This window comes from Stegostoma tigrinum, chromosome 3, assembly GCF_030684315.1.
Source record: "Stegostoma tigrinum isolate sSteTig4 chromosome 3, sSteTig4.hap1, whole genome shotgun sequence".
Lineage (NCBI taxonomy): Eukaryota > Metazoa > Chordata > Chondrichthyes > Orectolobiformes > Stegostomatidae > Stegostoma > Stegostoma tigrinum.
Window position 1 is genome coordinate 4515589 of NC_081356.1, and position 13822 is coordinate 4529410.

At 39.9% G+C, this 13822-nt stretch overlaps 1 protein-coding gene across 1 annotated transcript in view; it reads left to right on the forward strand.

Annotated features, from left to right (window-relative positions):
• The window catches only part of LOC125450673 (probable global transcription activator SNF2L2), a 66335-nt gene that overhangs the window by 34817 nt on the left and 17696 nt on the right, over positions 1-13822 (forward strand). Inside the window, exons 17-20 of the mRNA XM_059642577.1 lie at positions 3646-3723; positions 5236-5454; positions 9139-9356; positions 10991-11096. Of these exons, the coding sequence (XP_059498560.1) occupies positions 3646-3723; positions 5236-5454; positions 9139-9356; positions 10991-11096 (621 nt within the window). The remainder of the gene's footprint in view (positions 1-3645; positions 3724-5235; positions 5455-9138; positions 9357-10990; positions 11097-13822) is intronic.

The window sequence follows — 13822 nt, forward strand, 5'->3', positions numbered from 1 at the left end:
ACTGTAACTAATGAAATGGACAAGTAAATCTAAAAGCCTCTGACACATAGCAATTGTTATATTTCACAGGATGCCCTAATTACTATGTGTTTGCATGTTTGTGTGATTTGATATGTGCTTCATTTCCTCCCTTTTTTAATTTTTTCCTGCCATTGACTTAAAATGATATTCAGAAGCTTTTGTTGTAAAATTTGCCAGTGCTGTCACCTGTTCTCTCTGAATATGCTGACTTGCTTGCATATAGTTACATCTGCACGGGCAGCCCTGAAGTGGCCACTTTTCCAATGTGAATCTGGACACAGTCAACAGGCTATTTGAATGTGGAGGCAAGAGTTGTCTGAGCACGATTATGTGGTTTTTCTCCTCCATGCCATTCCATTTCACTTCCAGTCAGCTGTCATGCTTTCCAGCAGGATAGCAATCCAGAGTGGGAATGTTGGCTTGACTCAGCCCAGCGTGAAGTCAATTGTAACCCCCACCCCCACCACCATTTTCTGCCTCAGGGATTAAAACTGTTAAGCCTGGAACCATCCTAATCTGTATGATACCACATAGATTGGAGCCACTGTCAGCAAAACTGTACTTTCGAGATATATCACGGACCAGGGACGAGGATTGCATAACAAACTTGAACGTAATCGCATCACTTTGTTTTTAAGAAATGTCAAAGATAAACATCTGCATTTTATGATAGTGGCATGATAAATGGCACAGAATTGTCTTGTGTGAAAACTTGTCATAGAGATATATTCCTTAAAAAGATAACTGATTTCAAGTGCCTGAAAATTGATGTTTGGACTGTTTTGCTTCTAGTTGTTTAGACTTAAGTAAATAAGTTCAATTGTCAGAAATCTAACCATAGATGAAAAAAAAATCCAGTTGTGCACTAGTGATTTCCGTATGAAAAATTCTTGTCTTTTATTAATAATGTGGATGATTTATTGTGTACTCTCTACTTTTGTGTTTAAGTGTCTTCACCTAGACTGTAAGTCCTTTGTGGACTCGTAGGCATGATTTTTGTTAACTGTGCTGCAAACGTTTGTCTATATGTTCATAACTGACATCAACACTGGTTTCTGATGAAGGTTTGCTGAAACATGCGCTGTACACATGAAGATAGAGTTAAATAGGGAATTGAGATACAGTTGATAATGGGAACTGCAGTTCCCATTATCTCTGATACTATTTTAACCTCACTGCGAAGCCTCTTCCAGGGATGCCTAACCTGAAGAAGTTACCCTCCTCCCTCCGGACCAACCTCAGGGAATCTCTCTCCCATTGCAACTCTCTTGTAATCTCTTCGGCCTTGAAACTGCTCGACCATGTCCTGAAGCAAACCAGGTACCACAGCCACATCACCTTCCTCAGCACCTGCCTACGGAACCAGATCATCCCCAAGGGACTACAGTCCACATTTCAGCCTTCCCAATTTGGCCCCAACCGTGACCACCTCTACACCCAGAATATTCAGACCCTTCAGAAGCGTTTCTCCCTGCGAGTACTTCACCAGTTTCAAAATCTCCCCTTCCCCTACTGCATCCCTAAACCAGCCTAGTTCGTCCCCTCCCCCCACTGCACCACACAACCAGCCCAGCTCTTCTCCCCCACCCACTGCATCCCAAAACCAGTCCAACCTGTCTCTGCCTCCCTAACCGGTTCTTCCTCTCACCCATCCCTTCCTCCCACACCAAGCCGCACCCCCAGCTACCTACTAACCTCATCCCACCTCCTTGACCTGTCCGTCTTCCCTGGACTGACCTATCCCCTCCCTACCTCCCCACCTATACTCTCTCCACCTATCATCTTTACTCTCCATCTTCGGTCCGCCTCCCCCTCTCTCCCTATTTATTCCAGTTCCCTCTCTCCATCCTCCTCTCTGATGAAGGGTCTAGCCCGAAACGTCAGCTTTTGTGCTCCTGAGATGCTGCTTGGCCTGCTGTGTTCATCCAGCCTCACATTTTATTATCTTGGAATCTCCAGCATCTGCAGTTCCCATTATCTCTGGTAATCCTAAAGGCTAGAGAAACCATCAAACTTCTGGTGACTGTCAAAGCATACACCTTTATTTTGAATAACTCGAACTCTGAATTTCATCGACTGCAATGCCCAGAAGTAATTCTTTAATTGTATACATTGACACAGAAATGTTTGTGAAATTCAGGGCAGTTTCTATTAAACGGCATGTACAAGTACTGTCAAAGTTTTGAGCCAATTGAACACAATATTAGTTGGATACTTTTGAAGAAAATTGTGTTGCCTCCAGGAATTTCCCTTCATTGAATTTTAGTTTTACTTCCTTGTTTTGCTGATTTTCTACGTAATTAATTTTGAAATCTTAACCTCTTAGCTGAATTTCTGAACTGATTTTTTGGTCTTTTGACACTTGACAAATTTCAAGAGATGAAGTGAAAAGTGCTAAAATTATTTTGACTTAAGTGGTGGTGTACGTAGTTGGAATTAATTGATTGCAGTCTTTCTCAGCATTTAAAAATATTCCTCTCCTCCTATAAGGTCAAACAAGTTCATGATTTCCTGGTGCTTAGTAAATAGACTTAGAGGCTTTGAGTAACCCATATCCAAAGTAAAATCTGAACCTGCAGTAGACTAAAAGGCAAATGTCATGCTCTCTCCCTCCTGAACAAATAGTAAATTCTGAAGTTTTGGCTTAACAGTGGAGAAGCTATGGAGGAGAAGGCACAATCTTGCTTTTTCTGGATGTGTCCAGCAATTCAGTTCTCTTGTCAAATGTGCTGTTTTATTTTTAAATTTGCCCAAGCACACTGTCATCTTGACCTACCTATAGTGCTTGCTGTGTATCCATGTAAGAAATTTTCTGGGCTTCCCGCTGTAGCCTGGCAATGCATCCCATCCCCACCAATTCGTTTGTGCGTGTTGAAAGGTTATGGGAAATTTCTGAAAACCTAGTTATGCATTACCGAATTGAGAAATTTTCCAGAAACTAATTCCTGGACTTGGCTTATCGCTAGTGACAGATCGACATGGCAGTTGCTGGTTTGATTAAGCATGTGTCACCTAACTTGGAAAGCCTAAGCAGCGTAACTACAGATAACAATATTCCAAAGAGTCACAAATACAAATGCAGTTAGTCATCCGAAAGAGACATAGTGTCGTGTACAGTCATGTATTCTAGATATCAAGAAAATCCTGTCGGTGTACTGTAATTGAACCTTTTTTTCAAAATTAAGACATTGTTAAAGTAGCTAAATATTCAGCTTGTTGCTGCTATTGATTCATATATCATATTATATTTGAAAGACATCACTTAACCTTTCATAAATCATGGAATTCAAATGTGTTTGCATTTTGATACCTAATTCGCTGTGCTACACGTAATGCTTATTGGAAGTTCTGAGATCTTAAGATAACAGCAGCATTCTAGTTTTTGTGTTCCCTGACCCTGTTTCTGGACTCATTAGTGTGGAGTGGCCCTAGCCTCTTAAGCTTGTACTTTTTAAACAAAAATACAATTAGGAAACAAGTTTTCAAATAAACTTAGAGCTTTGAAGAGAGGTGCTGTTTCCATCGACCAGAAGTTTTATTTCAATAAATAGAATGTATCTAGTTATTTTGCCTTAAAACTTCTAAGAAAATATTTCATTGCCGTCTCAACTCCTTGACTCACAGGAAGAAGATGAAGTTCCAGATGATGAGACCCTGAATCAAATGATTGCTCGCCATGAAGAGGAGTTTGAACTGTTTATGGTAATTTCACAAAATTATGAGATATAATCAAAAGCTCAGAATTTGGTTTATAATTGTCCCACCTTGGTGTATGAGAGGAAAAGATATCTTTCATTTGCTTATTCACTTAACACTTCATGAGTATTGAGATTACGTTGAAGTACCTTGTATTATTTATTCATCAATAATAACAGTCTCTGGCAGTCCTCTATATTTTCAAGGTCAGAAGATGCTGATATTCCTAATGCTATTGAAAGCAAGAGCGCAGAAGTACTGCTTTCCACACGGAGAAGAAATGATCAACTGTTGTAATTTTAACTACTTCTGTGCCCAAATACAAGCGATGCTGCCAATTCTGTGCTTGGGAGGAAACAGCAGCTTTCGTAGCTCCTGTTTGCATAGAGGCCTGGAAGACATTTTAATTTTACAACTTGAGATAACAAGGTGTAGAGCTGGATGAACACAGCAGGCCAGGCAACATCAGAGGAGCAGGAAAGCTGACGATTCGGGTCTGGACCCTTCTTCAGAAAATCTGAAGAAGGGTCCAGACCCGAAACGGCAGCTTTCCTGCTCTTCTGATGCTGTCTGGCTTGCTGTGTTCATCTAGCTCTACACTTTGTTATCTCAGACTCCAGCATTGGCAGTTCCTACTATCTCTGACTTAATTTGAGAAGTTTTCATTTGGAGAATACCGTTTTGAGCCAGGCAGTACGAAGATTTCTTAATTCCCACATCCATTGTTATCAGGTTTAAAATGGCTGTTACTTAAACTATAGGCATTTGCTACCTTCTGTGATTTCACATTTTGCAGTTTAACTGTATGCTAGAAATTTCTGCTGGCATAATTGAGAAGGGTTAAAGGTATTGGGTTTTTCTGATTAATTGGCAATGGATTCACGGTCATCATTAGACCCCTAATTCCAGATATTATTGAATTCAAATTCTGTTATCTGCCATGGCGAGATTTGAACCCACATCCCCAGAACAGTACCTGGGTCTCTGGATTAACAGTCCAGCGATATGCCACCTGGCCATCACCTCCCCCTAATTGCCAGGGAGGTGCTAGTGTTGTGACTACTAGAATAGCTTGGCTAGTGGAATAGCAGGTTCTGAAGCACAAGTATACAATGTTGGAATGTTGTCAGGTTGTGTAACCTGTTCAGTGTTCCGTTCCTTTGGTCATTTTTTTATATCATACGAAGTGAATTGAATTTTCTGAAGACAGCATCATGATACTGGTGACCTCTGAAGGAGGTGAACATGCAACTTCCATTGGGCACCTTTGGATGGCGATTGTGGCAAATACTTAAGCTTTTTCTCTTACATTTTCTGACATTGTTGGCCTTCTGGAAGGAGGAACAAAGTAGCAAAATAGCTTGTTTACCAAAGACTAGGCCACATGAAATATTGTAATCATTGTTTGCCCCAGTCACTTTTGAGGTGTGTTGGTGGAGGAATGTTCTTAACTTGCAAAGATAGCAGGTAATTTTTGATTTAATTAAATATTGTTCCCCTACCTGCTCCCAATCTTAGCGCATGGACCTGGAGCGGAGAAGAGAAGATGCTCGGAATCCAAAACGTAAACCACGACTGATGGAGGAAGATGACCTCCCATCATGGATTGTGAAAGATGATGCAGAAGTTGAGCGTTTGACATGTGAAGAGGAGGAGGAGAAGATGTTTGGCCGTGGTTCACGCATGCGCAGGGATGTAGACTACAGCGATGCTCTTACAGAAAAGCAGTGGCTAAGGGTATGTGTTGCATTTAACTCTGTTTCTACAATTACTGCTCAACTTCGTGATCACTTGTGCATGGTTCAAATAATTTTTGAGAAAAAGCATACTGGTAACAAATGGCTGCAAGCTCAGGATACTGATTTGCCTTTCTTCGTTGTAATAAAAACAGCTTTGAATTAGTTGAAGATTTATGAAGGCCAGTTCTGTGAAATATTTTCAGGATGAAGAACAGCTCTTCAGGCAGTTTCGGTATATTTTCACATTTCCATGATTAAATTTAGAAGAATCTGTCATATTTGGATGCACTTGTAATAAAATCTAACCTATTAAGATACGCTGGGAGGTCACCTGATTACTTGTCATTAGATCAAAAGTTTTGTTTCATGTAGCTATGGAAAGAAGAGAAAAACTAAAATATAACATGTTTAATGTTGAAGGCAGAGTGTAATACCTGAGTAGTAGTGAATAGCTAAGAAGTTAAGGGCTTCAGTGTTGTCTTCACAGTATCTCTGGCCTGCCCTTTGCTCTCAACTCCTTGACATGCTTTTGCATCCAAAGTCCTTGCCTTTCTTCCCAGAATTCCACATTGAATCAGATTTTCACCCTGTCATAGTACCTGTAATGACCCTATGAAAGTCATAAATGCCATCCAGTATGACCATGAACCAAGTAAACTATTCTTCCTCTCTTCAGGAATCACTCCTGCAGCCTTTGACCCAGCTGGCCATGCTACTATCCTCTAACACCTCTGCTCTGCAATCCAATTACTTGGAACTATATTTGTCAAGTTCCGTTCTTGGCAATCAAATTGTAGCCAGAGAATAACCTACAGTGATTTCTCTCCCTGCTCCCACACAATTACAACTGGTTTCCCCAAGGATCTATCCTTGATACTTGCTTATTTCCCAACTACATACAGTCTGTCAGTGGCATTCTGCTAAGACACAGCATCAGCTTCCAATTACTTAATGATGTCTGCTCAATTTCAGTCTCTGTCTTGACAACTTCATTGTTTCTATGTCTCATTTGTCTGGCAGCAGGATGAACAGAGATTTCCACAAGCTAACTACTGGCAAACCTTTAGCCCCTGTCATAATTTCAGTTCTTTACCACTGATGCCATCCCTTTTTCTGATAGCTGTTCAAAACAAGTTCACAACTTTGGCGATGGTGTTTAATCTCATGATGAGCGACCAACCACACATCTGTGCCTATTTCCACTTCTATAATATAAAACTACCCAACTCCACCCCTACCTGAGAACATTTGCTGCTACTGAAACTCTTATCTACGCCTTTGCTATCCCTGGGCTCAACTCTTCCAACCTACTATTGCTCAATCTTCAATCACCCAATATCAATTAACTTTAAATTCATCCAAAGTTCTGCTACATGTATGTTAATTCAGTCCTAATCTTATTCACCTATCCCCTCTCTGCTAACTGTTCCTGTGTTAGAACATAGAACAGTACAGTACAGCACAGAACAGGCCCTTCAGCCCACGATGTTGTGCTGACCATTGATCCTCATGTATGCACCCTCAAATTTCTGTGACCATATGCATGTCCAGCAGTCTCTTAAATGTCCCCAATGACCTTGCTTCCACAACTGCTGCTGGCAACGCATTCCATGCTCTCTCAACTCTCTGTGTAAAGAACCCGCCTCTGACATCCCCTCTATACTTTCCTCCAACCAGCTTAAAACTATGACCAGACTAGGTACCAGATTTTTTTTTAATTTAAAAAAAGCCTCAGTTTAAAAATTTCCACCTTTATTTTTAAATTCCTGCAGTGTCCGTTCTCCCGATACCTGTAACTTCCTTACAACTCTGCATTCCTTCAATTCCTGGTGTCTTGTGCATTGTAGTTTTTTAATTGTTCCACCATTTGGCAACACCTATAGGTGCTGAGGTTCCAAACTCGGAAATTCCCTCCCTAATGCCTCATTCTGTCTGTCCGTCTGTCTCTCCTTTTGAAGATGCTGCTTAAAGCTCAACTGTTTAACCAAGCATTTGGTGATCTGTGCTACCTCCTTATGTGGCTTATTGTTCAGTTTTGTTTGACATTCCTTTGAGGTGACCCTAAATGTTTTCCCACATTGAAGACAAGTTATAACCATGAGGTTAGGCCGAAAGGTGGCAAATGGAGTTTAATACGGATAAAGGTGAGGTGACTCACTTTGGGAGGAATAATAGGAAGGCAGAATACCGGGTCAGTGGAAAGATTCTTGGTACTCTAGATGTGCAGAGGGGTCTTGGTGTCCAAGTACATAGATCCCTGAAAGTTGCCACCCAGGTTGATAATGCTGTTCAGATGGCTTACGGTGTGTTAGGTTTTATTGGTAGAGGGATTGAGTTCCGGAGCTGTGATGTCATGCTGCAACTGCACAAAACGCTAGTGCAGCCTCATTTGGAATATTGCGTGCAGGTCTGGTCGCCCCATTACAGGAAGGATGTGGAAGCATTGGAAAATGTGCAGAGGAGATTTACCAGGATGTTGCCTGGTCTGGAGCATAGGCCCTATGAAGAAAAGCTGAGGGACTTGTGTCTGTTCTCATTGGAGAGAAGGAGGCTAAGAGGGGATTTAATAGAAACATGCAAGATGATCAGAGGATTAGATAGGGTGGACAGTGAGACTCTTTTTCCGAGGATGATGACTTCAGCTTGTACAAGGGGGCATAGCTACAAATTGAGGGGTGATAGATTTAAGACAGATGTCAGAGGCAGGTTCTTTACTCAGAAGGTGGTAAGGGCGTAAAACGCCCTGCCTGCCAATGTAGTTAACTCTGCCACATTAGGGGCATTTATACAGCCCTTGGATAAGCATATGGATAATGATGGGATAGTGTAGGGGGATGGGCTTAGATTAGTTCACAGGTCGGCGCAACATCGAGGGCCAAAGGGCCTGTTCTGTACTGTATTGTTCTATGCGTTGAATATATACCTACTCTTTACAGATTTCAGAAGGAGGCCAGATACAGGTTGTCTTTGGAATAACTGGACAATTTGTTTGATATGGAAATTAGGCAGTTAAGAGAGCATTTCCCTGAGAGGAATTCTGAATTTACTATTTAAGGTCTTGGTAAGTTTGGGGTCTAGATGATTTATGGCAAGTTGCTCCCTACTCTAGTCTGAAATAAATTGAGTGCACAGTATCTTTGACCTTGGATTGTTAACGCTGTTGTTTTAGAAATCCCAAATATTGAATGAACTCTAGGATTTTCTTACAAGCCTGAACTTTAGAATGATTTAAGAATCATTCCAATAACGTGCAATCTTGCATTGCAAAGGTTTAGGATTTTAACCCGATTATAAGTTGTACAGTTGATAGAAATAAGTTAACCAGTTCTGAATTGAGATTATCAGGTGTTCAAAATCCATTGTGAAGTAACATTTTGACACTTCAAATTTTGTGAAAAAGAAGAGAATAGCGTTTGGAATATAATTTGGAGACTTGTAGCCTTGGCATTTCCTGTTGTTGTTTCTCAGTTGAAGGTCATAGTTGCCAAAATAAGAGGGAATGAATGGATAGTGTAATAGGGGCAGAATGGTATTGTAATTTTAGAAGTGAGAACTCCATAAAGTGAATTTTCTAGCCCTGGATATTAAAGGGTTGACTATCAACTGTATTCTCAACTCTTCTTATTTATATAGACTTGAATCCAAAATTTTGAACAGGAATGTAAACTTGTAACATTTTTAGGCAATTGAAGATGGTAACTTAGAAGAAATGGAAGAGGAAATACGTCAAAAGAAAGCTAGAAAGCGCAGAAGAAATGTAGATAAAGATCCATCAAAAGAAGATGGAAAAAAGAAGAAAAAGAGAGGCAGACCTCCAGCTGAAAAGTTGTCTCCAAATCCACCAAGGATCACTAAACAGATGAATGCAATCATTGACACAGTTATTAACTACAGAGACAGGTAAAATAAAATAAGTTTCACCTTTACAAACTTTTACTGGGATTCTTGGTTTCAAAAGGTATTTCAATTGCCCACAAAATCCAAACTCTCATTGAAATTGGAGTTTAAACCATTGAGCTTCCACTGTCAAACTTGTATTAAGTGAAAACATTAAATGAAATTTAAATAGCATCAGCAAACTTGAGAATGATAAGCAAAATATATGAAATGCACGTTTAATCAAAATTAATCAATTCTTAAGGCAGAGACCTTCAATTATCAAGAGATTACAATATTGCAGCAATAAATTCGGCTATTTATCCCATTTTGTCTGTGCTGGCCCTCTGCAAGAACAACTCTGCAAATCCCACTGTCCTGCCTCTTCCCTGTAGCCCTGTGATTTTTTTTTTTGGTGGTAACAGGAGAAGAAAGTCCATCCATTCCAACAACCTGTCTATATGCTCTTGAAGTCTGCCAGCACTTGTATTCTGCTCACAGTTCACAATAAGTAGATTTTGTCACCTGAAAACTCCAGGAATTGTTTCCTTGTCACCCATGTCGTCTTCATTAATATATGACTCTAAAAAGCGGTGGACCAACACTGACCAATGTGGAGCTCCACTTAGTGCCTTCAAGTTCAACTTACTTCTGCAGTTGCCAGTTACTGTTCATCTTTGTGCTGCCCATTTATTCTATGAATTTCATCTGTTTTGTGGCACTTTACCAAGTATATTTTGGAAGTCTTCGTATACTCTATTAACCACATTATCTTTAGCACATTTGTCTGCTACCTCATCAAAATGTATTTAGAAAAACAACCTACCTTTCAAAAATCTGCCCTGGAATCAACTCGACACACTGATATTTAGAAGCAAATGTTGTCAATATTCTTGCCTATTTCTGAAAACTTTGAGAGCACGCGTGTGTGTGTGTGTGTGTGTGTATCTCATTATAATCTTAGTATGAAATGAATTAGCTACCGTGTTTAGATCTTCTTGGGTGTTTGCAATGTTAGTGATTCACCAGTATATTGACAAACTGGTGGTGCGTGAAATTGCAGTCCCATAAAATGCATCTGCTATTAGTAATAATCCAAGAGTTTTTGACTCCAGCCATATAGCTACTCATTACATATCGAGGCACACAAGGTATTTTCACAATCTGATTTAAATGAACAGAATATGCAAAAGAGGTATGATGTATGTTTGTGGCATATGAGAAACTTTGCAGTGCCTACAACAAGAGTAATAACAGGACAAATGAAAAATTGTGGATGCTATAATTCTGACATTAAATTGAATTTACAGCAACACTCTGTTAACTCAGGTACTGTTTGGTATGATGAAAGACCATCGAGATGAAAATGCTAACTTTGTTTCTCCCACTGCAGATCCTGCCTAACCAGCTGAGTATGTGTACTATTCTCTGATACAAATAGCTGTAGATTGAATGAGCAGGAAAAAAAATTGCAGTTAGTGATATAAAGCAATCTCAAATTCTGTTATAATGATACTGAGTGCAGTAATGAATTTGTAGCTGAAATAAGTGGATGTCAGATTTAGGCACAAGTGGAATATAAATTGTTGTTGCAAATATATTGACAATGTGAGTTTGAAGAACTAATTTATATTCATTTCCTTTTGCCCTGAAACCAGCTTGAGCCGACAGCTAAGTGAGGTTTTTATTCAGTTGCCTTCGCGGAAGGAGTTGCCTGAATACTACGAGCTAATTCGAAAACCTGTGGATTTCAAAAAAATTAAGGTGAGATGTATCATAAAGATGATTATCTACTGATGAATTCTGAGATGATGCTATAAACTGAAGTGATTGTTGTGTCAAACCAGACAATAGGTTTATTCTTTAGGTTCTGAGGAAGGGTCACCGGACTCAAAGCGTTAACTCTGTTTTCTCCTTCACAGATGCTGTCAGACCTGCTGAGCTTTTCCAGCAACTTTGTTTTTGTTGTAATAGGTTTATTCTACCTGTGTAGACAGGAAACGGTTCTCCCGGAGATTGCCTCCTTAATTGAATCCTAGAATCTCTACAGTGTGAAACAGGCCATTCGGCCCAACAAGTTGACACCAGGGCAGCACAGTGATTCAGTGGTTAGCACTGCTGCCTTACAGTGCCAGGGATCAGGGTTTGAATCCAGCCTCAGGCTATTGTCTGTCTGTGTGGAGTTTGCACGTTCTCCCTGTGTCTGTTTGGGTTTCCTCCAACTGCCCAAACATGTGCGTGTTAGGTGGTTTGGTGATGTTAAATTTCCCATAATGTCCAGGGATGTGCGGGCTAGTTGGAGTAGCTGTGGCAATGCAAGAATACAGGGTTAGAGTTGGGTCTTAGTGGGATGCTCTTTAGAGAATTGGTATGGATTTTTTGGGCTGAATGGCCTATTTCCATAATGTAGGGATTCTATAGTTCTAATTGTGTTAGAGTCGTGTATTTATACATCTTACAGTCAAATTGCTTCTATAGACTTCTCAGGCATTCTAAGGTTATTTGATAGAATCATACAGCATAGAAACAGGCCCTTCAGTCCAACCAGTCCAGACCAACCATTTGCCCAAACTAAACTAGCCCCACCTGCCTATATCCTTCCAAACCTTCATGAGCTTATCCTATCAACATTCACCATTTCCTCTGTAAGTTCATGTCACACATGAACCACTCTGTAAAACAAAACTGTCCCTTTATGTCTTTTTATAGAATCTTTCTTCTCTCACCTTAGAAATATACTCCCTAGTTTTGAACTCCCCCCACCCTAAGGGAAATACCCTTGTCATGCACTTTACCTGTGCTCCCCATGTTTTTATAAATCTCAATAAAGTCATCCTTCAACCTCCTACACACCAGTGGAAAAAAAAGTCCCAGCCTATTTTATACCTCAAATCCTCCATTCCTGGCAACTTTCTGGTAAATCTTTAATGAACCCTCTCTAGGTTAATAATATCCTTCCTACAACTGGGTGACCCAAACTGCACACACTCTTCTGGTAGAGGTCCAGTACACTACCAACATGGCATCCCAACTCCTATACTCAAAGGTCTGAGTAGTGAAGGCAAGCTTGCTAAACGCCTTCTTAACCACTCTATCTACCGGTGACTTAAATTTCAAAGAATTGTGTACCTGAACCCCTGCTTCTCTGTTCTGCAACACTACCTGGTGCCCTACCATTACTTATTTAATTCCTGTCCTTGTTTGCATTATGAAAATGAAATATGTCACATTTATCCAAATTAAACTTCATCTGCCACTCCCTGCCAACTGATGAAGATCTCTGTAATTTTAGATAACCTTCTTCACTGTCCACTATACCACCAATTTTAGGTATGTGCAGTGCTTGTAGGGTTTCAAACCTCCTAGCCGTGTCTGTGCTCAGTATATTGTAAAGCTAAACACTCCTATCCCAGTGCACAGTTATCAGTGCTGTGTCCCTTTGTAGTGGATTCTTGACCGTGTGCATTGCTTAACAATGGCATCCTTTGTGTTTCAGACAGCATCCCATCCCACTAACCAGTAAAATCAGTTAATCCCGAGGTTAAATGGTCCTTTTGACTCTCCAATATTAACAGGATTCACTTTTTTCCCTGCGTGTTGCAGAGGGGTTTTCCCTGACCCAACTATTACTACCCTTCACTGGATTGCAATGCTTTCTAGCACTTGCACATGTTCTGGTCATGATGTCCATTTGTGTATATTCGAGTGTTGATCTGTATTTCTGTTCTGTTTACTGTAGCTAGTCTGGCTCTAGTGTTTAGTGGTTCGGCAGCAATATGCATGTTTCAGTTTTGCTGTCCCCTGTTGGTGTTTTCAGCTTATATATTTTACTATTATTCATCTACTGTGCTATTATAGTATAGTTTTCATATCTGTGTCCCCTGCTAAACATTTAAAGAACAGTTAAATTTTCCTCCTAAGTGATTTTTTTTTAAAATGGCTGACAAATAATCAGATTTTGTTTTTGTGCTGACTTGATTCAATATTGCATTCTGCTACATTGAGAAGGAGCCCCTGCAAATTTCAGCTTCCAGTTTAACGTGAGAAATATTGAATAGAGCAAGGACATTACATTTAAAATTAAATGTCACGGTTCATTTCAAAAATGTTATTTCAAAATGGTTATATCAACAATCTTTTTGGAGAGAAGTTTACACTTTGTAAATGTAGAAACTTTAAGTAAACATTTGGCTTTTATTTTCAGAGGAAGTAATGTCCTGAATAAGGAATTTATCCTGTTTGTCGCAGTCTTCCTCATTGTTAAAAGCCCTGTTTAAAGCAGTGACAAGTTATTGTATGAACATTCATACTCTTTAGTTCAAAAGTCTGGGTCTTTTTTTCCTCCTGTTATTCTACCTCAAACTCCACAATGATCTTTGAATGTTGCAGTGAATGAGAATGTGGAAGTGATTTGTGTTTACAAAAAAACTGAAAGTAAATGTGCCTGAATAAGATGCAGGTGAAGCTGTTGATAGCTTCCGGACTTTTCT